This window comes from Cupressus sempervirens, chromosome 11 (genome assembly GCF_028749045.1).
Source record: "Cupressus sempervirens isolate cs-2001-9-10 chromosome 11, ASM2874904v1, whole genome shotgun sequence".
Lineage (NCBI taxonomy): Eukaryota > Viridiplantae > Streptophyta > Pinopsida > Cupressales > Cupressaceae > Cupressus > Cupressus sempervirens.
In genome coordinates, this window is record NC_143128.1 from 339,984,447 (window position 1) to 340,010,403 (window position 25,957).

Genomic DNA, 25,957 nt, shown 5'->3' on the forward strand with positions numbered 1-25,957 from the left:
CATTAACTAATAAATACTACTTTCAATGAAAAAATATTACTTTTAATGAAAAAAATAGATGTTTCAAGAATCAAAAGTTTATTAAAAAAAAGTCTAGAGTTGAGGAATAAATATTACTTTTTATGAAAAAAATAGATGTCTCCATACTTGTGCATTTATTGCAACCACCAACTAAAAATTAGATATGTCCAAAAGTTTATTAAAAAAGTCTAAAGTTGAGGAATAAATATTATAGTTTTGAAGTTGTTGCACTCATGACTGTTCATTGTACTAACCAATAAGAAGAGATATAAAACTTTTTTAATAAATTGTATTTAAACATTAAAAATTAGAAACATTATAAATGCACAGACATTTGTAAAAATTCTATGATTTGATTGGTCAAAAGAAAAAAAGAAAAAACATTCATGAATGTTATAGTATCCTGCCTATGGCAAGAACTAATAAGAGAGAGATTGCTGCCTTTGAAAAACACATACCAAACTAGTTGTGTTATTTGTTAATTCTGTAACTCAGATATCATAACTGATATGAACTACAAATTGTACAGATCCAGTAAAGCATGAATATCCTTAATAGGATTTGCCTCTTTGATAACCTTATATGATTAACCTAATCGGCAGCTTCCTTAGGAGCATTTAATAATGTTTATTTTGCATAGTTGTTGTTAGTATAATTACTAACTAATTATGAATTTTGGGAGACGCCAATCTTGGAATATTATCATTAGTTTATACATAAGGGCCAACCTAGAAAGAGTCATGTCCTTTGTAAGGACATGCCTCTTGGATGCTATATAAGTATGAGGTAAGAATGAGGATAGAGAACACACACAAATAAAATTAAGTCTGCTCCTCTACATTACTACCTTATGCAATTTATAGCAGGGATAAACATTTTCGGATCAATTATTATACTATATGTAACACTTCATATACAGGTCTATATATTCAAGACCATCTTCAACATAAAGAAAGGCATTATATCAGTTTGATTCATAGCAGAATTTGCAGAAACTTTACATGGTATCAAAGCTCTGGTAGTCGAACCTTGGCTCTGCAAATTAGTAATCAGACTTAATTCATATCTAGCATCATTCTTCTACCTACAATGACTGCAACAACTAATGCAATCAAACCCGAAGATAGATTTGATGATAAAGACCATTTCATTGCATGGAAATTCAGAATTATGATGGCTCTTGATGAAAATGATGTATCACAATTCGTTGATAAGGAATCCAAGCAACCTGATATTGAACCTAATAAAACTACTTGGATCAAAGGAAACAGGAAAGCCATGAGAATCATATTAGATGGAGTTAAAAATGAAATAGCACCTATGCTAATGAAACATCAGACGGCATTCAAAATGATGGCATATGAGGTTAAAAATAAAACTAGAACCCTGTCACTAAAAAGGCAACTAAATTATATAAAAATAAGGAAGGGAGAATCTATGAATTCATACTTCCTAAGGGTGGCTAGTCTAAGAGATGAACTTACAAGAATTGGGTACATAATTGATGATGAAGAATTAACATTAATGGCAATAGATGGATTACCAGATTCATAGGAAATATTCTCACAAAGAGTAAGTGCAAGAGACAAATTTCCAGAGTTCAACAAACTTAAAGGAGATTGTCTTCAAGAAGAATCTAGGCAACTCAAGAAAGGAGGAAAATTGAAAACTGAAAATGAAGAACTTCATGTTCTCAACACAAATTCCTATAAAGCTAAGAAGAAGTATTTCAAGAGGAAGGGTAATCAAAGAAATGACAAACCTAAGAAAAATTTATCCAAAATAAAATGCTTCAAATGTGAAAAATTTGGACACTATAAATCTAATTACCCTTAAAATTCAAAACAGCAAGTAAATTGTACAAACGTTACTAAGAAAGATGAAAATTATAATTCTGAGAAACATATATTGTATTCAGCACTATCAAGTGAATTATCAAGCAAATCCTAAGTAACTGATAGTGGATCATCTCGACACATTACAGGATACAAAGAAGTACTAGACTCATTATCAGAAGCAGTTTATGACGAAGTTACCATAGGTGATAATTCCACTCATCCTGTCAAAGAAATTGAGAATTGCACCTTGAAACTAAAGTCAGGCATTTCTCTTCATCTCAAAAAAGTACTCTATGTATCAGGAATCAAGAGGAATCTAATCTCTGTTACAGCACTTGAAGATGATGGGCACAAAGTTGCATTCATGGATGGTAAAGTAATGACTTGGTCTAAGAACTCTTCATTTAAGAAATCAAAGTTAATTGATCCACGAAAGGGATACCTGTATGAATTAAATACACAACCTAGTCAACCTATTCAAGCCTTAATTCATGAAGATATTGATGTAAAGAAATATGGCACAGAAGGTTAGGACATCTAAATTTCAAAACCTTATCTACTATGGAGAAGATGGTTACTGGTTTACCTAAGTTGAATAAAGATCATTTGAGCATCTATAAAGGATGCGCTTTAGGTAAAAACACCAAAAATTCATTTCAAAACAACACTAGAAAAACTAACAATGTTTTAGAATTAGTCAACTCAGATTTATGTGGACCTATGTTTGTTCCTTCCCTTGGAGGATTATGGTGCTATATACTATTTATAGATGATTTCTCTAGGAAAACATGGATTTACTTCTTAAAATGTAAAGAATCAGAAGAAATCCTTAAGAGATTCAAAGAATTCAAATCCTTAACTAAAAACCTATCAGGATACAAAATTAAAACTTTTAGGTCTAATAATAGAGGGGAAAACACTTCAGAATTGTTTAAAGATTTTTATAAAGAAGTAGGAATTAAGAGGGAGTATATTGTTCCTTATAACCCACAGCAAAACGGGGTAGCAGGAAGGAAAAATAGAACAATTATAGAAGCAGCAAGAGCTATGATACTTGATCAAAATTTAGAGTATTATCTTGGGCAGAAGCCTCATGTACTGTTGTCTATATTCAAAAATAGAAGTCCTCACTCCTACCTTAGAGATAAAACTCTTGAAGAAGTCTTTTCTAAGCTTAAACCAAATATAAGTCATCTTAGGATATTTGGCTGCCCTGTATACATAAATGTTCCAAAAGAAAAGAGAACAAAGTTAGAACCTTCCGGGAGGAAAGGTATTTTTGTCGGGTATAGTAAAACATCTAAAGCATATAGAGTTTACATACCTGGATAGAAAAATATTGAACTTAGTAGGGATGTAATATTTGAAGAAGATTTAGCATTCAAAAGAGCCCTAACTTCTAAAGATCCTACACATATACCTAGTTCTGAAGAAGATCATGAATCTGAGTTTTAGAAGGAGAACATTGAAGAAATTGAAGATGAAATTCAAAATCTTAATCTTGAGGAAACTCAAAATCCTAAGAAAAGACCACTTTGGGCTATTAAGGTTGTAGAGGAAGCACAAGACTTTGTTGCATCGTCTGAAACCTTCAAAGAAAGCAAAAGACCCAAAAGATTTCTTAGCTACGCAACAAACTTGAGGGATTTATCTAAATCGGAACCAACCAATGTTTCAAATGCTATGAAACATATAGCTTGGAAGGATGCTATGACAAAAGAATATCAATCCATTATTAAGAATAATGTTTGGGAAATTGTTCCAAGGCCTAAAGGAAAATATGTTGTTTCTTCTAAATGGATATTTAAAATCAAGCATGTTGCTGACGATAGCATTGAAAAATATAAAGCTAGATTCATAGTCAAAGGCTTCTCTCAGAAGGAGGGAATTGATTATGAAGAAATCTTCGCTCCAGTTGCCAGATACACTTCTGTAAGAGCAATCCTAGCTATTGTAGCATCAAAGGAATGGAAAGTACATCAGATGGATGTGAAAACAACATTTTTGAATGGAAAGATTACAGAAGAGGTATATTTGGAACAACCTGGAGGATTTGAAACTCATAATCCTAAAATCTTTGTTTGCAAACTCAAGAAAGCTCTATATGGACTAAAACAGACTCCCAAGGCATGGTATGAAAGAATCGATACATATCTCACTAGTTTAGGTTTCTCTAAAAATAAAGCTGATCCAAATCTCTATTACAAAACAAATAAAGATGATATGATAATTTTGATACTATATGTTGATGATTTACTAATAACGGGTGATGATCATCTTATAGATCAATGCAAGAAAGATCTGATCAAAGAATTTGATATGAAAGATTTAGGACTCCGTTACTTCTTAGGACTGCAAGTATGGCAGAACTCTAACAGCATCATACTTAATCAAGGAAAGTATACATTGGAGAACTTGAAGAAATTTGGAATGTGGAACTGCAGACCTATGTCTTCTCCAATGGAGACTAATCTACACCAACTTAAGGAAGCAGCAACAGAATTACCTTCCATAGATTCTACTCTTTATAGATGGATGATTGGGTCCCTTGTGTACTTGGTAAATACAAGACCTGATATTTGCTATGTTGTTAATGCCTTAAGTCAGTTTATGTGTGAGCCAAAGGAAATTCACCTAGTTGCAATCAAACACATTATGAGATACTTACAAGGCACTCTTAACCTTGGGCTCAAGTATGAGAAAGTTGACTTGGACTTACATGGGTTCACAAACTCAGATTGGCCTGGAAGTGTTACTGATAGGAAAAGCACTTTTGGATGTTGTTTCAGTTTAGGCTCAATGATGATATCATGAATATGCAGAAAGTAGGCATCAGTAGCACAGAGTTCCACAAAAGCTTAATACATTGCAGCAGCAATGGCCTCTTGGGAAGTAGTTTGGCTTAGAAAGTTACTTGTGGGATTATTTGGTCAACCCATGAATCCCACTATTATTCACTATGATAATCAGAGTTCCATCAAGCTTTCTATGAATCCAGTTTTTCATGACAAGTCCAAGCATATTGAAATTCCTTAACATTATGTAAGAGATATGGTAGATGGGAAAAATGTCAAGTTAGAATACATTTGCACTACAAATCAGGCAACGGATATTCTTACCAAACCTCTCTCTCGAGTGAAGATAGATCACTTCAGGAAAAGACTTGGTATGGTTGAATTATAATACAGTTGTATTCTTTAATTACTAATAAAATAATTGTATGTTAAAATTATTATTGTCAAACTATTGACTATTATGGACTTCACCATTTGTATTCATTATCTAAGAGGTGACGATCTCTGAGATAATGAACCCTTGTATAAAAGACATTATGAGAGATGACAATCTCTAAGATAATGTACTAAACAATAGAGAACTATTGTCAGATCTGGATGAGTTCAAGATCACATTGTGATGTAGACATTTCTATGCCTATGAGTCACAACTTGGAGAAAGGAAGAATTTAATCATTCTCCGAATTTTATTCTGTGTAATGGTAGATCTTAACTCAGGATTATATTGTGATATAGGTCTACCAGTACCTATGAGTCACAACTTGGATAAAGGAAGAATTTATTCATTCTTCGGATTTTATCCTATATATTGCATTCCATGCAACATTGTTATCACAAGTATAAGTGATAAGTCATATCACAAGTATAGTGATGTGACATAGTATCATGTGTTCAATGATACCACATGCTTAGAAGATTCAGATAGATATAGAGTATCAATCTATGCTTATTCATCTTAATTGATGATGCTAGATATGTTATCTCTCAGTATGATTATCAAGTTAAGAGGGGGTGTTAATTCTATGCTTATTTATCTTAATTGATGATGCTAGATATGTTATCTCTCGGTATGCTTATCAAATTAAGAGGGGGTGTTAATTCTGTAACTCTGATATCATAACTGATCTAAACTACAGATCATACAGATCTAGTAAAGCATGTATATCCTTAATAGGATTTGCCTCTTTGATAACCTTATATGATTAACCTAATCGGCGGCTTCCTTAGGAGCATTTAATAATGTTCATTTTGCATAGTTGTTGTTAGTATAATTACTAACTAATTATGAATTCTAGGAGATGTCGATCTTGGAATATTATCATTAGTTTATACATAAGGGCCGACCTAGAAAGAGTCATGTCCTTTGTAAGAACATGCCTCTTGGGTGCTATATAAGTATGAGGTAAGAATGAGGATAGAGAACACACACAAATACAATTAAATCTGCTCCTCTACAGAGATTTATAGCAGGGATAAACATTTTCAAAATAATTATTATACTATAACTTCATATACAAATCTATATATTCAAGACCATCTTCAGCATAAAAAAAGACATTATATCAGTTTGATTCATAGCAGAATTTGCAAAAACTTTACATTATTACATTTGCAGCAATCTCAAAATTTAACATGGTATTAGAGCTAGGCTGCAAATGTACACAAAGAAATGTGAGGAGCTGCATAGTGCATAGCATTGGAAATGGTAGATGGAGGTTGGGCCCATACGTCTGAGCAAGCATGACTATTATTGGAGCATTTAAAGAGGAAGCTCACTATTTTGTTTTCTACAAGGATAATGTGCACATCAATTTAAAGAAATAATATGTGTGTAGGATGAAGTGTACGTTAGAAGATAAGGGAAGTGCAGGTGAGAGATAATAGAGGCGTAGCAAGCATGAGATGGAAATTGCATGCTTAAAAAGCATACTTTTGTGTGTAATGAATAGACAAAAGGAAGAGTGTTCAATAAGGAGCACTTCCAACCAAGTACGTGTTGTCATGGTACGCCGAGCAAGGAAAGTGCATTGTGGAGACATTGGTATTTAAGAATGGAGCATAAATTAGAGAGAGACGATCAAGTGATCTCCCTATAACAGGGAAGTAGCACCAACAAAAAGGGACGCTTTGGAATTGAATGTATACTTCAGAGAATTCTCTTTTGCAAGATTCCTTGCAAGGAAGACATGTGACAATAGCTAAAGCAATTTTGAGATGAGAATCGCATAACACACAAAGATACAAAGAAATTCAGATTATTGAAGATAATCAAACCGCACCATACTATATTGTAGCGGATATCAAATATTATCGGAGAGGATAATAATAAGATTGCAGCATCTATCTATCGCAGAAGATACAAAGGATACTATCACAAATTGTCATAGATATACTAGAAGGTTTATATATATATATATATATATATATATATATATATTGCAGATTGCAGTATATATAATTGGGAGGTTATATATATGGATGTATATCGCATCATATACATCGCAGAAGATAGATAGATTATAGAAGAAAATATTCATCGCATTAGGAGGTGGAATGAAAACATATTATACAATTTTTGCATAAACCGACACTTGCAAGGGATGACGTGGGTGTTATTCACCTCGATGTAGCCATCGGCAGGCAAGAGTTAGCAACCAAAAATAAATAAGGCGAGAACCATAGTTTCAAGGACGGCCTTTTGATCTATCCGTGAAAGCAGGAACGAATTGAAAAGGGTGTGTGATAATACAAAAATTGGGAAATTATTTTTAAGTACCGCCTTCATGTGGAATAAACCATAGTTTTTCAACCTATATTATTAAGGTGACATGCAATCGTACTTTTCCATCAAAGATGGTAAATGAGTCATAAGATGAACACATCAGCAAGGATGAGGACAATCAAGGATGTTGATGTATAAATATGTATTTATTATCCTTAAATATTACATTTATCTACTCATTATAGTCTCTCTCTTATTTGTATATGTATTATAAGAGTTATTTGTCTTGATCTTTTCCTTTCTCTCCGAGTATGTTCTTGCAAGAAAAGGGAGATTGATATCAAACTCAAAGAGAGTCTAACAGTTCTTTAAAGGCAACATTGGATGAGGAGCTCATATATTGATATTCAAAGGGAGTCAGAAAATCCATGTATGTAACTATATGATTTTAACAGGCATGTCCCCTGTGTAAATCATGAGGAAGAGACGACTTCCAAATTATTATCACTTGTATTTGTAAAAGTTATTGGAAGGTGACGATCTTTCAATAACTTAATCTTCTATTATGATGTACATCTTATGATATCTAAGTAGATCAAGATAGATTATAACTTGCATGATGGATTAAGTTCCTTAAATAGACCATGGCCTTTTATTATTATGGACATCTTATGGCCTTCTATTATGATGGACATCTTATGATGTCTAAGCAGATCGTGATAGATGATAGCTTGTATGGTGGATTAAGTTCCTTAAACAGAACATGGCCTTCTATTGTGAAGGACATCTTGTGATGTCTAAGCAAATCATGATAGATTATAACTTGCATGGTGGATTAAGTTCCTTAAACAGACCATGGCCTGCTATTGTGATTGACATCTTGTGATGCCTAAGCAGATCATGCTAGAAGATAATTTGCACAGTGGATTAAGTTCCTTAAACAGACCATGAATGTTTCTATGGTAAGTATTATTGAGGATATATTATCCATGGACATTTTTGAGTACTTATGAATATCATGTGGCTTGATATTTTGAGGCCATTACTCTTGATATCATGAGATGATATATAAATGGTGGATATCTTCCGATTAAAGGTATCCTTAAAACTTGTCATTCCTAATTTTCATTGAGATAATATAATATCTTATGTTTATCCTCCCTACCTAAGAGGGAGTTGATGTTTGGTAGCTTCAGTTGGATAAACCAATGAGAAAATACTATTGTAGATATATATACATACGCATACATAGTACATACACACACACAAACACACACACACACATATGTATATATGTACGTATATGTATATATGAGATATAACTCATATATATCTAAGTATTATTACGTTAGAGAAATTAATGCCATAAGACTTAAGAATTACTATATATATATATATATATATATATATATATAGAGAGAGAGAGAGAGAGCATGTTAATGAATAGATATGTCCCATGAAGGGACATATCTCTCCATGTCTCATCCATAATATAAATAACAAAGAGATTGTTGCCTTTGAAAAGCACATGCCAAACTGGAAATGCTATCACATTTGCAGTGATCTCAGAATTTAACAATCAATAATGTTTTCCATTTTAGGTTCATTGCTCATATATAATGATTGAAACTAGAATTTCTAGTTCAGTTGCCCAGGGCCACAATGAAGAGAGACCACTTTGGCCCTATACAACAATGATTAAGCAAAGGTCTGGTAGTGAGAGCTTCCTTTGGCGGTGTAGCCATTGCAACAAAGAGCAAACAAGATCATATAGAGTTGATTGCCCTCGGACAGAGCGGAGTTTTGAGTTGGGTGACATGGTTTACCTTCCTCTCCAACCTTACAGGCAGAGCTCCTTGAAGAAGAGTGGGTCTGAAAAACTTCAGCCTAGATTTTATGGTCCCTATCACATTACTCAAAGGGTTGGGGAGGTCGCTTATGAGTTGGACTTGTCAAATGACAGCAGAATTCATAACGTTTTCCACGTTTCTTGCCTCAAGAAAGTGGTTGATTAGCATGTAGTACCCTTTATTGGATTGCCCTCACTTGATGTGGAAGAGAAGCTAGTATTGGTCCCAACAAAGGTGATTGAGATCAAAGAAAGGAAGTTGTGTAACAAGTCCATCAAGGAGTACCTAATTCGTTGGAAAGATTTGCCATGTGAAGATGCCACCTGAGGGCGAATCAATCTCGCAGCATCCGGCACTTAGATTGCTTTAAGGCAAGCAATCTCAGGAAGAGAGGACTGTAATGTCCCCTTCTCCTCCTTGTCGGTCTATCTTTCCATCCGAATAGGCTAACAACATTTATTTTTAGGATGCCAACTAGTCACAGGTGTCTATTTGGTTTCATTGGGAAGATATTTAAGTGGGAACTTCCTAAAGTTAAGTCACTTTATTTTATAAAGTTGATTTATAAAGTTAATCATTTAAAGTCACTTCATGACAAAAGTAACTTATGTGACTAAAAAACGAAATTGGCTTTTATCCCACATTGCTTAGTTATGTGCATCTTCCCTCACATCGAGGTTATAAAAGCAAGGAGCTACATTGGGATTTACACGATGAGATATAATATTGATAAAATATAATAGGTTGTTTAAATGTGACTAGTTAAATCTCCAGGACGAAACCTCTTGAGATAGTGGAGACGTTGGACATAGCCCCAGTAACTCCTATTAGTATGCACTCAGCTTTAGCGATCCACGTTATAGGAGAAAGAGGGAGAAGCAGGTGACAGTAATTGGGCCCAAGCAAATCACAGACACAGGTCCAAGTAAGGGGAATAGTAGCTGCAAACTGTAGCGTGGGAGTTTGGGAGGCAAAAATTTGGGATCACATCCATATAGGTTGGAGATAGCCAAATCTGTCATCTAACCATTAACATGGGAATGCATGGCTCTGCAGTAATAGTTTACGGTGGGATACTAGACAGTCTATCCATATTCACACGTTTGCACCTATTCAGGGGTGGTGTTGTTTATGCCACAAGGAGAATAGTGGAAGTTGTAGATACATCCTACTCACCTCAAATTATACTAGTATATCAGACGTGAGTGTAGCAATGGAATTCAGAACTGGAACCGACAGCAAGCACATGTATTGGAGAGCAAAACAAGGGGACTTGTATAGACAGCAGTGTCATCAACGAACACATTCCAGGTCAAGGTTCTTGTTCCCTTCATTCATGATTGTATTCATGTAATCAATAGGGCGTTGATGATTCAAACTTTGCATATGAATGTGTAGATTTAAAATTATGTAATAGACAAACGTGGGCTTGGTCTAGTATGCTTAGAGAATGATAAGACTATATTTATTCCCTTTCAAGTTGTCATATATATTGGATTTTCGTTCGTACTGTTGCATTATTGGAGTTTGGGATATTTCAATGGTATCAGAGCCACAAGGCTTGCCAACTTGTGCGAAAAGTTTGAGTTACAAACTGGTTTAAATAGGGACAATGTCAAATAGGCATGAATAGGAAACCTTATAAGTTTAGTCACATCCGACCTGAACAAGCGGGGTCTTTAGATCAGATTGACATTGAGGACAGTTATACAATTAATAAGGAGTTAACATTTGGGACAAGCTTACAGGTTGAACAAGTTGAACAAGGTGAACAAGTTGAACAGGTACAAGACATTCAAATGGCTCATAATGAGAATGAACAAGAACGGAAAGTGAGGGAAACCTTGCGGGCTATTAGAGATGGACAAAATAACATTGCTACTGCACTTCAGCAGCTAGCCCCGACTCACAGGAGAGCACCGAGTCATCACAGTGGAGGTGATAATGTGGCAAGATCACCCCAAGCTACCAGGGCCCCCACACAGAACACTGACAGGCCATTGATGCCCATTTTTAATGCAAAGGAGGAAGTAGCGCAACCCATGGCACCAGGTTTACTTGTGGATAATATTATGGCTATGTACAATGAATGGGGTCTGTTCCCTGATCAAATTAAACAGAATCTAACTTTTTCTCAATACATGAATCAGAAAAAGGAGACAGAGAGACCACAGCAAAATAGGAGGCCTAGGGCACAGAACAAGGACTTGAAGCACGCCATGAACAAATTATCTCTCTCCATTTTTTATGGCAACAATAAGACATCCACGAGAGCTTGGATTCACAAGCTAGACACCTACCTAACATTTAAGCCCATGTTAGAGATAGAAGCCATTAGATTCGCCACAATGCATTTAGAGGGAGCAGCATATGATTGGTGGCATCATGGGTTGGTCACCTAGGATCATGGTCTCATCACGTCTTACAAGACTTTCAACTCTAAGTTGATCACCAATTTTGACAGGAAGGACATTGAGGTCTACTACAGGGATTTGGCGTAGTTGGGACAAAGTGGATCTCTAGATGACTTCATTGATAAGTTTCAGCAGATTTCAGTGATGGTCCCAGATATGTCAGAACAGTGTAAGGTAATGTTGTTCACTGAGGGTTTACAGGACAAATATAGAGGTTTGGTCAAGGTCCTTAAACCAAACACTTTGGATGATGCTATTAAGATCAAACATGATCTAGAATCACCCTCTTCGATACCACAACCTCCTAAGAAACCTTATAAGGGGTCTCCTTCATTCCAAAAGAACAAGAACCAGCATAAGACTACCCCTCCTAGGTTGGACTTAGAGACACGAAATGAACTTAGGAGGAAGAAGCTATGTTTCACTTGCAGGGAGCCATGGACACTAGATCACAGATGTCTTGGCAAAGGCAAAATACATTATGTCGAAGTACTCTTGTAAGAGAAGGATGAGCAGCAGGGGGGCAGCGATGTTGATGGCAGCGATGAGGAAGAAAGTGAGGAGCAGCCTCCTAGGGAGAGAAAGAAGGAATTCACTCTGGGACAGTCTCTTATTATAGCTTCCCTTTCCAACAATCCTATAGGACATCCTTTTCGTTTGAACGGTGTAGTTAGAGGATAGCGTATTGTGTCTTTTAGATACAGGTGCATCACATAACTTCATAAGCGCGCATTGGGTTTCAAAGAGAAAGTTACAGATTGATGACATACCCAAGTTCGAGGTTAGAGTGGTAGGAGGTGAGAGATTGAGGTGCACAGGGAAAGTGTCAGGACTTCTGATTCACTTTGATGAATTTCTTCTTGAGGCAGATTTTTATGTGGTCGATTTGGATGGATTAGATGCCATGTTGGGAAGACAATGGTTGCAAACTATTGGCAAGTACACAATTGATCATGATAAGATGCAGCAGGAATTCTTATAGGATGGCCGACAAGTGATCCTCAAGACTATGTCAGAGGCTGAACCCAGGTTGATTTCAACCCACAGGATGGAGGCTATTATGAGGTATGATGACATGGACTGGGCAGCACACTGTTTCATTTCCTCTAAGGCTACTTTAGACTCAGGACAGCAAATTCATATTGACATTCAGCTGGTGCTTGATAAGCACAAGAGGGTTGTTGAGGACATACCTCCAAACATTCCCCCAGATAGAAGGTTTGAGCATATCATTGAGTTAGAGGAGGGCGCCAAACCTGTCATCACCACACCTTATCGTCATCCCAAGCACTATAAAGAGGAAATAGAAAGGACGATTAAGGAACTCTTAGATATGGGATACATCAAACCTAGCTCCAATACCTTTGCTTCTTTAGTCATCTTGGTGAAGACAAAGGATGGCACTCTTTGCATGTGTATTGATTACCGTGCTCTCAACAAGAGGACCATCAAGAACAAGTACCCTATTCCTCGCATTAATGAATTACTAGATGAACTACATGGGGCAGTTTATTTCTCGAAGATAGACCTTAGATCTAGATACCATCAGATATGGGTTCACGAGGAGGATGTGCATAAGATAGCTTTCCGATGTCACTATGGACACTATGAGTTCTTGGGTATGCCATTTGGGCTCACTAATGCGCCGGCTACATTTCAGTCATGTATGAACCATATTTTTAGAAAACAGCTACAAAAGAGCGTGTTAGTATTCTTTGATGATATCCTATTTTTCAGAAGAACTTGGGAGGGGCACCTGCAGCACCTAGATGAGGTACTTAGTATTATGGAGGAGCACTCATTGTTTGTGAAGAAGTCAAAGTGTGAGTTCGAATTGACCGAGATTCTTTACCTTGGTCACGTGATTGGTACAGATGGGGTGAAGGTACACCAGGAAAAGATACAGGCAATCCTAGATTGGCCACCTCCGAGGAACGTATCAAATTTGGCTTCCTCGGTCTTTGCTCTTATTACAGGAAGTTCGCTCGAGGCTTCTCTCAAACAACAGCTCCCTTCACCGATCTCACACGAAAAGGAGCATTCAAGTGGACTGATGATGCAGAGGTGACCTTTGATAAGCTCAAGAAGGTGATGAGCACATGCCCGATTTTGGCACTTCCCAATTTCTCTCGCCCTTTTTTCCTAGAGTGTGATGCTTCAGGGAGCGGAATTGGTACAGTTTTGATGCAGGATAGACATTCGGTAGCTTATGAGAGCAAGAAACTCAAGGATGGTGAGAGATTGTACTTCACCTATGACAAGGAAATGTTAGTCATTATGCACACTTTAGCCAAGTTTAGACAGTACTTGGTGGGTGGAAAATTCACAGTTAAGACAGATCACAACAGTTCGCAATACTGTTTAGAACAGAAGGATCTTAATAAAAGACAACAAAAGTGGGTCAGCAAGATTCAGGCCTACGATTTCGACATCGAGTATGTCAAGGGTAAGAACAATATAGTTGTTGATGCGCTTTCCAGGAGACCTTCAGTAGTAGGGTGTTGTGCCATTTCCGAGATTTTGGCAGATTCGAAGTCCCAATTGCTGGTTGAGTATTCTAAGAATTCTCAAGCGTGTCAAATCATGGATGGGCAGCTCCAGGACAGCAAGTACAAGGTAATTGATGATGTGATTTTTTATAAGGATAGGATCTATCTCGTACCACAGTCTAAGCTCAAGGGAAAAATTATAGAGACTCTTCATGATGCACCATCAGTCGGACACCCAGGTTTCTTCAAAACCTATAGGCAAGTCAGGGAAAGATTTTCATGGAAGGACCTCAAGGATGATGTCCTTCAGCATGTCAGAGAATGTCGAACTTGTCAGCAGAACAAGTCAAAACACGAGTTTCCAGCCGAATTATTACTACCTCTTCCTATTCCAGCACAGAAATGGAAGAGTATCTCCATGGACTTCATTATAGGATTATCGAGAGTGCAGGGCAGAGACTCCATTTTCGTGGTTGTGGACAGATTGTCTTATTTTGCTCACTTTTTTGCTATAGCAGCAGATTGGTCGGCCTCTCAAGTAGCCGAGTTATTCTTTCGAAAGGTTTTTCGTCTATATGGTCTCCCTCGAACCATTGTGAGCGACAAAGATAGCAAATTTCTTAGCACTTTCTGCAGGAACTATTTAAATTGGCAAGTACGGAGTTGATACCCAGCACAAGTTACCATCCACAAATGGACGGGCAGACCGAGATAGTAAACAAATGGGTGGAGGGTTATCTCCGGAACTATGTATCAGGATAGCAAAGAGCTAAAGCTTGGGTTAAATGGTTATATCTGGGGGAGTACTGCTACAACTCCTCCTACCACATGTCCATTCGGATGACTCCATTTCAAGCTCTATATGGCAGCAAACCCCTATAATTCCTAGATCTAGCTTTGCAGGACAGCAGGGCACCACTAGCTAGAGATTGGACACAAGATCAATAGGACATTCTCAGATCTCTTCGGAAGAACATTGTACAGGCTCAAAATCAGCTGAAGATGTATGTTGATTGTCGTCGGACAAAGCAGAGTTTTGAGTTGGGTGACATTGTTTACCTTTGTCTCCGACCTTACAGGCAGAGCTCCTTGAAGAAGATTGGGCCTAAAAAACTTCAACCTAGATTTTATGGTTCCTATCGCATTACTTGAAGGGTTAGGGAGGTCACTTATGAGCTGGACTTGCCAGATGACAGCAGAATTCATAATGTTTTCCATATTTCTTGCCTCAAGAAAGTGGTTGGTCAGCATGTAGTACCCTCCATTAAATTGCCCTCACTTATGTGGAAGGGAAGCTAGTATTGGTCCCAGCAGAGGTGATTGAGATCAGAGAAAGGAAGCTCTATAACAAGTCCATTAGGGAGTCCCTAATTCGCTGGAAGGATTTACCATATGAAGATGTCACTTGGGAGGGCAAATCAATCTTGCAGCATCTGGCACTGAGATTGCTTGAAGGCAAGCAATCCCAAGAAGGGAGGACTATAATGTCCCATTTTCCACGCTAGAGCTTACAGCACCTTGTCGGTCTATCTTTCCATCTGGATAGGCTAACGACATTTATTTTGAGAATGCCAGCCAATCACAGAAGTTTATTTGGTTTCGTTGGGGAGATATTTAAGCGGGAACTTCCTAAAGTTATGTCACTTTATTTTATAAAGTTACTTTATCATTTAAAGTCACTTCATGACAAAAGTTACTTATGTGACTAAAAGACAAAATTGGCTTTTATCCCACATTGTTTAGTTATGTGCATCTTCCCTCACATTGAGGTTATAAAAGCAAGGAGCTACATTGGGATTTACATGATGAGATAAAATACTGATAAAATATAACAGGTTACTTAAATGTGACTGGTTAAATCTTGAGGATGAAACCCCTTGAGATAGTGGAGATGCTGGACGTAACCCCAGTAACTCCTATTAGTATGCACTCAGCTTCAGCAATCCACATTATAGGAGAAAGAGGGAGAAGCAGGTGACAGTAATCGGGCCCAGGCAGATCACAGACACAGGTCCGAGTAAGGGGAACGGTAGCTGCAGCCTGTAGCGTGGGAGTTTGGGAGGCAGTTAAAACTGGGATCACATCCATACAGGTTGGAGATAGCCAGGTCTATCATCTAACCGTTAACGTGGCAATACGTGGCTCTGCAGTAATAGTTTATGGTGGGATACTAGACAGTCTGTCTGTATTCGCACGTCTGCACCTATTTGGGGGTGGTGTTGTTTGTGCCGCAAGGAGAATAGTGGAAGCTGCAGATACATCCTACTCACCTCAGATTATACTAGTATATCAGACATGAGTGTAGCAATGGAATTCAGAACTGGAACCGGCAGCAAGCACATGTATTGGAGAGCAAAACAAGGGGACTCGTATAGACAGCAGTGTCATCAACAAACACATTCCAGGTCAAGGTTCTTGCTCCCTTCGTTCGTGATTGTATTCATGTAAGCAATAGGGCGTTGATGATTCAGACTTTGCATATGAATGTGTAGATTTAAAATTCTGTAATAGACAAACGTGGGCTTGGTCTAGTATGCTTAGAGAATGATAAGACTCTAAATTTATTCCCTTTCAAGTTGTCATATATATTGGATTTTCGTTTGTACTGCTGCATTAGTGGAGTTTGGGATATTTCAGCTGGCTTGCATCCTTTCATGCTAATGCCACCACATTCTAAATCAAAGAATGTTTTCATTGCATGAAAAAGAGGCCCATTGGACAGGGCCTTTGAAAATGAAATCAAAGAGATTTCATATCAGAGCATTGCTAGTTCCATTTATGCCAATGGGATTCCTTCAATACTGTAAGAAAACCCAATTGGTGAGAGATGGTCAATACCCTTTGCAATACACCAATGATGACCGGTATGATATTTGTTCAATGACCAATGATGGCTAATTATTGGCAATTGACATTATTATTTTTTAACTATAAAATCTAATATTTATCATGATATTTGAATTTGACTAATATTTGACTGTTGATATGGTGGTGGATTTCCCTATTTTATTTGATCATTATTATTATGGTGATGTATTTTGAACTTAAATACTGCTCCAAATATTTCTGATTTATATATGTTTTTGTATTGATGCACCCAAAATGAACCCAACCCCAAAATATTTGACTGAACTATCAAACCCAAACCAATAACTTTGCAATCCTGCTATTGACATTAATGAGCTTAGGAAACTTCTATCCATGGATAGTGGGATGGATAACAAGCACCATTCTAGATTCCCATGACCACAAATGCCCCTGCTTCTCTTTTAAGGATTATATATTATGTCTTGATTTTAAGCCTGCTTTATGAATAGAGATAAAATTTCCGTCTAAAAGATGCAAACCCTGCTTTTTAAAAATAGTGTAGCCATAATTGAAGAAAATACATATATTTCAAGTTGAACAGCCTTATTCATACCTCATGCTCTCTAAAATAGTGAATAGCATTTGTTATATTGGCAGATTGGGGATGACAATCATGGCAATTGCACAGATAGGTATGGCCATTGTGTTCATGTCTTCAGTGAATAGACTTAGGAAAAGAAAGATCTGACAGAGGTAGTTGTTTCCATTGTGCTGCCTCCTTTTCTAAGCAAGACAAGTCTTGTTTCATCTTTACTCAATTTTTATTCACCCTTACCTGAGTCTTCTTATTATTGTTGTTATATACCTTGCTAACCTAAGGTTGAAGCTCAGGTTTTTCTTAGTCTATGCAATTATTAGGTTCTTCGTCATGGCAAAAAATAACATTATGAAGTGTTGAGTTACCGACTAGATCTACACATGAACCATGGAGGAAGAGATTAACTTTCTCTAACAATAGATAGGTCCCATTTCTTCATCGGCACAAGGAAAGAGTATCTAGAAAATGAAAAGAAGGTAATTTAAATGACCAACATTGGTTAGTCTGCTCAGCAACCCATTAGATAGAGAAACCACATATTTCAATTGGCTATTGTTGTTCATCATCTTGTCTAAACACTAGTTGATTTTGCCAAGGAAGAAATGTTGATTTATTTCGATTGTTCATCATCTGCTCCAACTGCTAGCTATAGATGATCTAAAAGAATCAACTAACATGGTTGATAAAATTTAATTGAGCCATTCCGGCATTCACAGCTTTGTTGGCAGAGAAAATAGATGACTCATTGGCAAGTAAAACTAACAATAGATAGGAATCATAGGATACTAGAAACGCGTTGGATATTCTAACTGCGGTGGTGGAGTTGTGAGCAATGAACTGGTAACCAATGGGCAGTATAGAATCAGCAATACCATACGACTTACAGAGCTTATAAATAACGTCAAGAAAAAACATCCTTGCAAATTTGCATCATCTTGGAGAGATTGGAGATCTATAGGCTAGGAGATCACCAATAAATGTGCAACATTTCTTCTCTCATTAAAGGAAAGGGCAAAAGAAATGGAGAACATCAGTGGCTGGGTGAATCAGTCAAATTCCAAACCTTATCGACTCCATACAGTATGCTTGAATGAAAATCTGTTTCAAATCCGACAAGTAAACATTCAAGCGGTATATGAGGTCAAGCATTGTGTAATAGTTTTAAAAAAAAACCAAAAAGCATTGTATAATTCGTTAAGAATACCCATGCGTATGCTCTTCTGAAGCCAGTGATGCCAATTAAAGGCAACTTCGATGCTTCTTGTACCCAGCTTTAATGGTCTCACTGCTCGTATTTCTATGATGGTTGTATTTACTGTTTTAAATCATAGCCATCAGGGACACGTAAACAAAACTTCCGGAATCTATATCATTTTCATCATTTGGAGGGGTCCCAACGGCCCCTAACAGTGGACTCAATCAATTCAGATTTTATTACACAGACAATATTCATTTGGAGTTGGGAAACTTCCTTGAGCCCTAGAAATATCGTCATAATAATTTTCAGCTTAGAAAACGCTTCAGTTTTATATGCAATGGCCTCAACGTTCGCTTCCAGGCGAGGCCTTTTGTCATTCAACCACCGTCACTATTAGAACATTTTTTGTTGGCTTTAGTTTCAGATTCAGCAACTTAGACTCAAATCGTGTAGCTATGGTGGATAGGAATATTGAGTCTCTTCTTTGCCGTTAATTGTATTCGTAATCATGTTACTACTGATGAAATTGCTACCTGCCACAACAGGGGCATTACTATTTAATGTTTTGGTCGCCTAATTGGTTCGTATGGCCGGAAGATGGGTGATTTGAAGCCTGGCCTCGAATGGATTTATGTAATTTTAACCATTTTCAGTTTTGTTGTCTTCACTTTTAGCAGGTAATTTCTGAGTCAAGCAGGCTGGAAAAGCCTTAGAGGTTTCAGCAACTCGCGGAATTGGATGAGATTTATTTTAACGGACAGATTTGTTTCTAAAGTGTTAAAATGAAGTTTTCTACTAAAATTTTACATTGGCCTACGGCTAGGAAACGTGAAAAACGATTGACATCAATTTTAACTTGAATTGTCCTTTTATTTCAAAGAAACCTTCTAATTTGCTCTGTTTGGCATGCGTTTAGAAGCCCCTCCCCATGCACAGCAATTATTTTGTTTCGCGCAGCCATACAAAATACACAGCACTTTACTGGATATAATTAAATTCGTTTTCCATTCTCTAACAATATTTATTAAAGAAAGAGCAATGTCGATCGAAGTATGGCACTGTTCAAGCAAAGACCTGTCCAACAACGGCGGCAAGGGGGAAATATTGACGGCCATAGTCGCTCCTTTCGGTTTCGTTTGGAGAATGAACGACAGCGGCTCCATTGGTGGCATTGGTGATAACAAGGCTAAGGCGCCGAGAACGAAAACTAAGCGTGCATCGGCTCCACGAAATTCTCTGCCCAGCAAACAAGAACGGCCACTCTCTCAAACGCGCAGATGAGCAGGGTAGCGGAGGTGAATACAAGGCTGCTTCCATGTCCGCCACTCGATCAATTCTCTTGAATGCAGCTCAAAAGTTATCCGCTTCAGGAGGGAGGACTTGTTTGTGATGTTTGAATTGCTTTTAAGTGTCTAAATCTCCTCCTTAATAGTTGTAAATATGAAATTTGCGCTCCCGTGCCATTTCCATTTAGTTTTAGCATGTTGGATTAAAAATATTTAATTATTATTTATTTGTACTTTTTTATATTATTAGTTTATGCCACTTCACGAATATCAATTGTGTTGAAAACAACTGTTCAATTGTATATTGTCTTTGATGTTACACAAAATGTCATATCTTTATCGGTCACTGTCTGTCAAACTCACTCAGGCGATGAAGACAGTTTCCAATATTTGTCAAGCATTCCAAAGTTTACCAAGTTCAAAAGGCAGTGTCTACCGAGTTCACTCGGGCACCAAAGAGAAGTTTGCAGAAGTTCAGTGTTAATCGAGCTCACTCGGTTAACAAAGGAAAGTTGGCATAAAACTAGTGTTAACTAAAGTCACTCAGTTACCAAAGGAAGTTTACGAAGTTGCAGTGTTTATCGAGCTCACTTGGTTAACATAGGAAAATCATTTCAGAGTTAGTGTCTACCGAGTTGGGTCAGCTAACAAAAGATTTTCTTATTTTGGCTTATTGAGTTTAATGAATTTGTTTGTTGGTTCTAGTTGACTGAAGAGATGAATATTATTTGTTTTAAGTTGTATTCAAACTAACTTGACAATGTATATGATATAAGGTCAAGTTGATGATTGAATGTGCAAGAATGTGTGGAAGATAAGAAGATGCTTAGAGGAAGCGAATTGGAAGGATAAGCAGAATATCCTCGTTGAGCTGCAAAGATAAATCTAATCAGGAAGAATCGAGTATTCAAGCTAGAATTGAGATCTGAATCAGCAAAGACAGTTGCATCAGTAATCAGGTCAAGTCATTGTTACTCTCTAACCATTGTAGCAGTGAATCAAATCTGTTAACAGAGTTAGCCTAACAGCTATTTTGTAAATCCTCTAACAAGGTGGCATTTCTAGATTGAAGTGTCTAAGAACTTCTAACAAGGCCACTCCTAACAGGATGATTAAATCCTTTAACAAGGTCACAACTAACATTATGTTTTATAATCTTTAACAAGGTTGACTCCTAACAGGGTTCACTTCAAAAGAGTGAAAAACGGTAACTAGTTGCAATCGATGGTTTTTTCCCAAATTGGGTTTCCATGTTAAATCTTGTTGTATCTTTTGTTCATGCTATCTCTTTTATATGTATGCAACTAAGTTAATTAAGATTAATCGCACTTAATATCTTATGATCTGCATGTTCAGTATTTACTAAGTAACAGTTGATATTAGAGTACTTGTCGAGCAACAATAAATTGTTAGTGTTAACCGAGTGCTTTTGTGTTAACCAAGTAACAACAGTAATTCAATTTGAGCAAAGTTTTGGTTTTGATTTGTATTGACATCTAAGGGATCTAGGATTTATTTTAGTGGTAACTAATTCACCCCTCCCCTCTCAATTACTCCTCTTATATTTCCAACAAATTGATTATTCTGTTTTCCAATTAATTAGTCAAATCCTCATGGAGAATTAACCCAAAAAACAAAAATCAACAACTACAATTTAAGGTTGTAAAACTAAATAGCACACTAATAATAAAAGTATGTAAAAAAACATCTAGAAGAACAACCACTAACAAACTAGACACGCACACAATCATATAATAAAATGGTCTAGAAATCTATCAACAAATAAAATTCCTTTTGAAGTCAAAGTCCAAAGTAGAATAACACATCAAAAAGAAAGTTTTGCTAAGAGCCTCATAGGGGAAAGAAGTGTTGAGAACCATAACCAGCCACAAATTAAACATAGCAAGGAGATTTGACGTCAAAACCCAAATTATAAAGCATATGACTTCAGTCACCCTTAAGGAACTTGGATAAGTCCCTGTAACTGTATTTGTCTTCTTCATTCTTGTCGAGAACCCTATACATCAAACATAGTGAAGTAACACAATAGTGTTGAACTTGTGGGCTAAACCTAGAGATACTTCCCATCTTCCTTTCCACTTTTAGCATTTTGGTTTTCAATTCCCTTACCTTAGTCTTCAAAATAGCTTAGCTCTAAGGTAGTTTTTTGACAATCAATATAGGTAAAATTACCAACAACATGGTGGCATTCACTTCTTCAGGCATTATATCTCGAAGTAAGTAAATTGGCTCCTCTTTCATGTTATCGATGATATGAGTGGAGTTATTAGTTGTTGATTTGCTAAAGCTACCTAGAGTTTTAGTTTCATCGTCATCACCCTAAACCATCTCCCCCTTCTCATCATTTTTTGTAATCTTCCCACTCCCTGGTTAGCATCATTATCTTTGAAATCATAGTCAACAAGAAAATTTTCCTCCTTCATCATTGACCAGATTCTCATCCTATTAGACCTATGAGGATTAATTTGTTCTTCGTTGGTAATCACCTCCTAGATAGATAATTTGGATTTCTAAGAGGGGAGAGGTTTGTCCCTTTTCTTTTAGTAGTGGTCATAATTTGGACAATTGGATCTTTAGCGCATCAGGTTTAGTGAGGGGAACATCAAGGTTGTGTGTTTTAGGGTCCCAATTCTAGAGGTAATATTAAGGGATCCCAAAATGACATGCACTCTTTTTCTTGCTAGGCCCTAGAGCATCAACAATATTCATAAGAGGGGTGAGAGCGAAGTGGGGACCTGATAAGACACAATGGGTTTACGAGGACAAAGGGTTAGATGAAAAGTGTAGAGCCTCAAGATTAGCCTCTCATGTTGAGGAATATGTTTATTACCCTAGGTTTAAGCATTCCCCTTAGGTTCTAGTATTAAACTTCCAAGCGAATTGAGAAGGAAATAATATCATGATTCCTAAAATGGTCAAGGAGAGGCATGTCATAATAGTAGTAAATTTTGAGATGCACTTCTAAAGTGAAAAATTGCATAATCATAAGAAAAACCTAGTTCCAAGGTGGTGGCAATTGTTCCCTTTCATATCCTTCTTGCATCTTAATTAAAGCTTCGCCTCCTGTGAAGAACCTTTTAAGATCACCATTATACACCACACAACTAGTCTTCTTCCATTTTCTTTCCTTCCAAGGATAACTTAGTAGCTTTTGCAATCACCTACTCACTAATTTTGAAGCAGATTCCTCCTATGATAACTCTCCTATCCTCTTACGAGTTAGAAAATTATATAGATAAACCCTCATCAAAGCCATTTATGGATTCAATAAGCTCATAACCCCTCCTTGCACCCTACAAATATGCAAAAAATGGCATCATTCTTGAAGTTGTATAGCTTACCTGGCTCAATACAAACTCTATCCCTCGCCCCCCCCCCCCCCAATTCTTGTATTGGAAAAATGATAACCAGAAAGGCTTGCACTAGAAATGAGATTCCAAGCCCAAACATAGTTAAAGAAACTTGTTACAACACAATGATTTAAAGGGAAAAAAAGAGCTTACTTATTGAGTTGGGTGAAATTATTAAACCATCCTCTCAAGATACTCAACTTGTGTAAGATGCAATTTCTTAAATACGAAAGTATTTTCAACCCAAAGTACAAGGAATGTAGTTTTTAACAAGGGAAATAATAGCTAATGCATAAGTAATTATGTGTGATAAAAATATGTTTCTATCTCCAATTGTACGGCCCACCCTATATTTTATGTGGTTCCTATATGTTGTGGTCTCACAACACATGCCCCATTTTTGGAGCCGAGAATGGGGATCCCCCCCCTCTTTTGTTTCTTTCTTCTTGTAGGTCATGGGAACCTACTCTTTAGGACATGATGTCTTATGAGGTACCTCGAGGAGTAGGAATACCACAAGTAGGGTCTTGTACTAGGAAAGATTGGCGGCATCCAAATTGGATGATCGAAAGGAGTTTTTTTGTGGAAACACTAAAAATGTGTGCAGCTTGAGCACCTGTGCAAAGTGTGCAAAGTCCAAACTTCCCCTCACAAGATAAAGTATGGAGGTGCACACATGTGCATGTTGTGTACTTGTGCACCTTGCGCAAGTGCACAACTCCATGTACTATGCATAAGGATCTCCTATATATACACTACACAGCTCCCTTTTTTGTTCATTCTTGTTTGGAGACTCCTTGATTGCAGAATTGTGCATCTCATCTCCTCTGCAACCTCTGAAATCCTTTTGCTTGTACATTAAGGTAAACCCTTCAGCTATGTAGGTTTGCATGGTCCACACTTTTCTCCACCCACATCCAAACTAACATCATATGCATGTGTAGCATTGCGCAGTTGCACAAGTGTGCAGCGTGCACACCTCTCCTCATTCCTCCAACTTGCCACTTGCATAAATTGTGCATGTGCATTAGTGCACACCTCTCAATTTCCTACCTTGTTTTGCTATCTTCTTAATTTGTTTGGGTTTTTTGTCATATTTTTTCAGCACCCTTGTACTTTCTAGGCCATGATATTATTAACACCTATCATTTTGTGTAGATCACTATGGCTTCCACTTCATCTTCACCGATGAAATCAAAGATCTCCCCCTAATTGATGACCTTTAAGTTTAAAGGGATACCAAAAAAATCAAGGTTCATAGACCTGCATTCGGAGATTAGAGGCACAGAGCTTGGATATATTGACTAGAATGAATTTGCCCCATGAGAGATTGGATATGATCACGTCATTGATACAAAGTGGACTAATCAACGTTGCTTCACACCCAGTCTTGGTACAATCCTCAGAGTTGGTAATGTCTTTAGCACAACACTATATCCTCAATGACAAGGTTGTTAAGAGTGTCATGGGGGATATTGTACTAGACATCCAACCAAACAACATAGAGAAGTTTTTCCATCTCCCCGCTACTGACCAATAGTATAAGATTACAAATGATAGTGTAGACAAATGGTACAAAGAGCATCGGGAAGAAGCCAAAGCCATAGTGTAAGATAAAAACTTGATCTCTAAGACTCCGCACAATAGTCCAAGAAAAGTCAACATGAATCAAGGATACATGATAGTAGATATTGGTTACTACATAGTTCTTCTAAGCAGATTGATGGGGTTTCCTATAGTTGACCATCTAGAAACTTGGATGGTACACTTTATAGAGATGATCAAAACAAGGGCTAACAAGATTGACTGGGGCACTATCATTAGTGATTCCTTGGACTAACAGTTGAAGATATTTTAGAATGACCCTTGCTTCTACATGACTTTCTATGTAGTTAACCTATTGGTCGCCAGGGCTACATATCTAGGGCTCACAAGAAGAGGGGATATTAAAGACACCAATGCATAGTCACATATTGGATACCCTTAATTGCTACTATTGTCACCTAAATTTGCACCCTATCAAATTACAAGAAAAACTTGAAAATTTAGGCCAACATTGGGACAGCCAAAGGCTATGGGTAACCTATCAATGGCTGAACCTCCGAATTTTAGGCCGACTCCTCTATGGAAAATCATCTGATTGATTCTTCTAACACTACTTTCTTGCTGAGAAAAGGGTTAAGGAAGATTGCAAACTGAAAAAATAAACTATTTTCTAAAAGGTGATGCACCAAAGATGTTTAAAGAGAGGTTTCAACAAATAACAATCTTTTACCATCAATATATAGGAACACACTAGTAAGCACTCAAACTTTATATTGGCCTACAACAGTGTTTCACATTAAGGTTTTGATTCTCACTCATTAAGGAAATAGAAATTTTCACTTAATAAGATGATAATAAAACAAACACTAAAAAGTGACCTGCAGACAAAATACAGTCTAGTGATAGGGTAGAAACTGAGACAGATTAACAAGGAACCTTTGAATTCACAAATTAATCTATCAAATCAGAAAAACACTATACAACATCACAGAAAAAGAGTAAAGGCTTAAGAAAATCCCACA

At 37.0% G+C, this 25,957-nt stretch overlaps 1 protein-coding gene across 1 annotated transcript in view; it reads right to left on the reverse strand.

The window, feature by feature from the left end:
- ALB1 (ALBINA 1) overlaps nt 1-20,133 on the reverse strand; it is a 157,648-nt gene extending 137,515 nt beyond the window's left edge. The window contains exon 1 of the mRNA XM_089809317.1: nt 19,808-20,133. Coding sequence (XP_089665443.1) covers nt 19,808-20,050 — 243 coding nt within the window. The 5' untranslated portion in view covers nt 20,051-20,133. The remainder of the gene's footprint in view (nt 1-19,807) is intronic.
- Nucleotides 20,134-25,957: the final 5,824 nt, after the last annotated feature.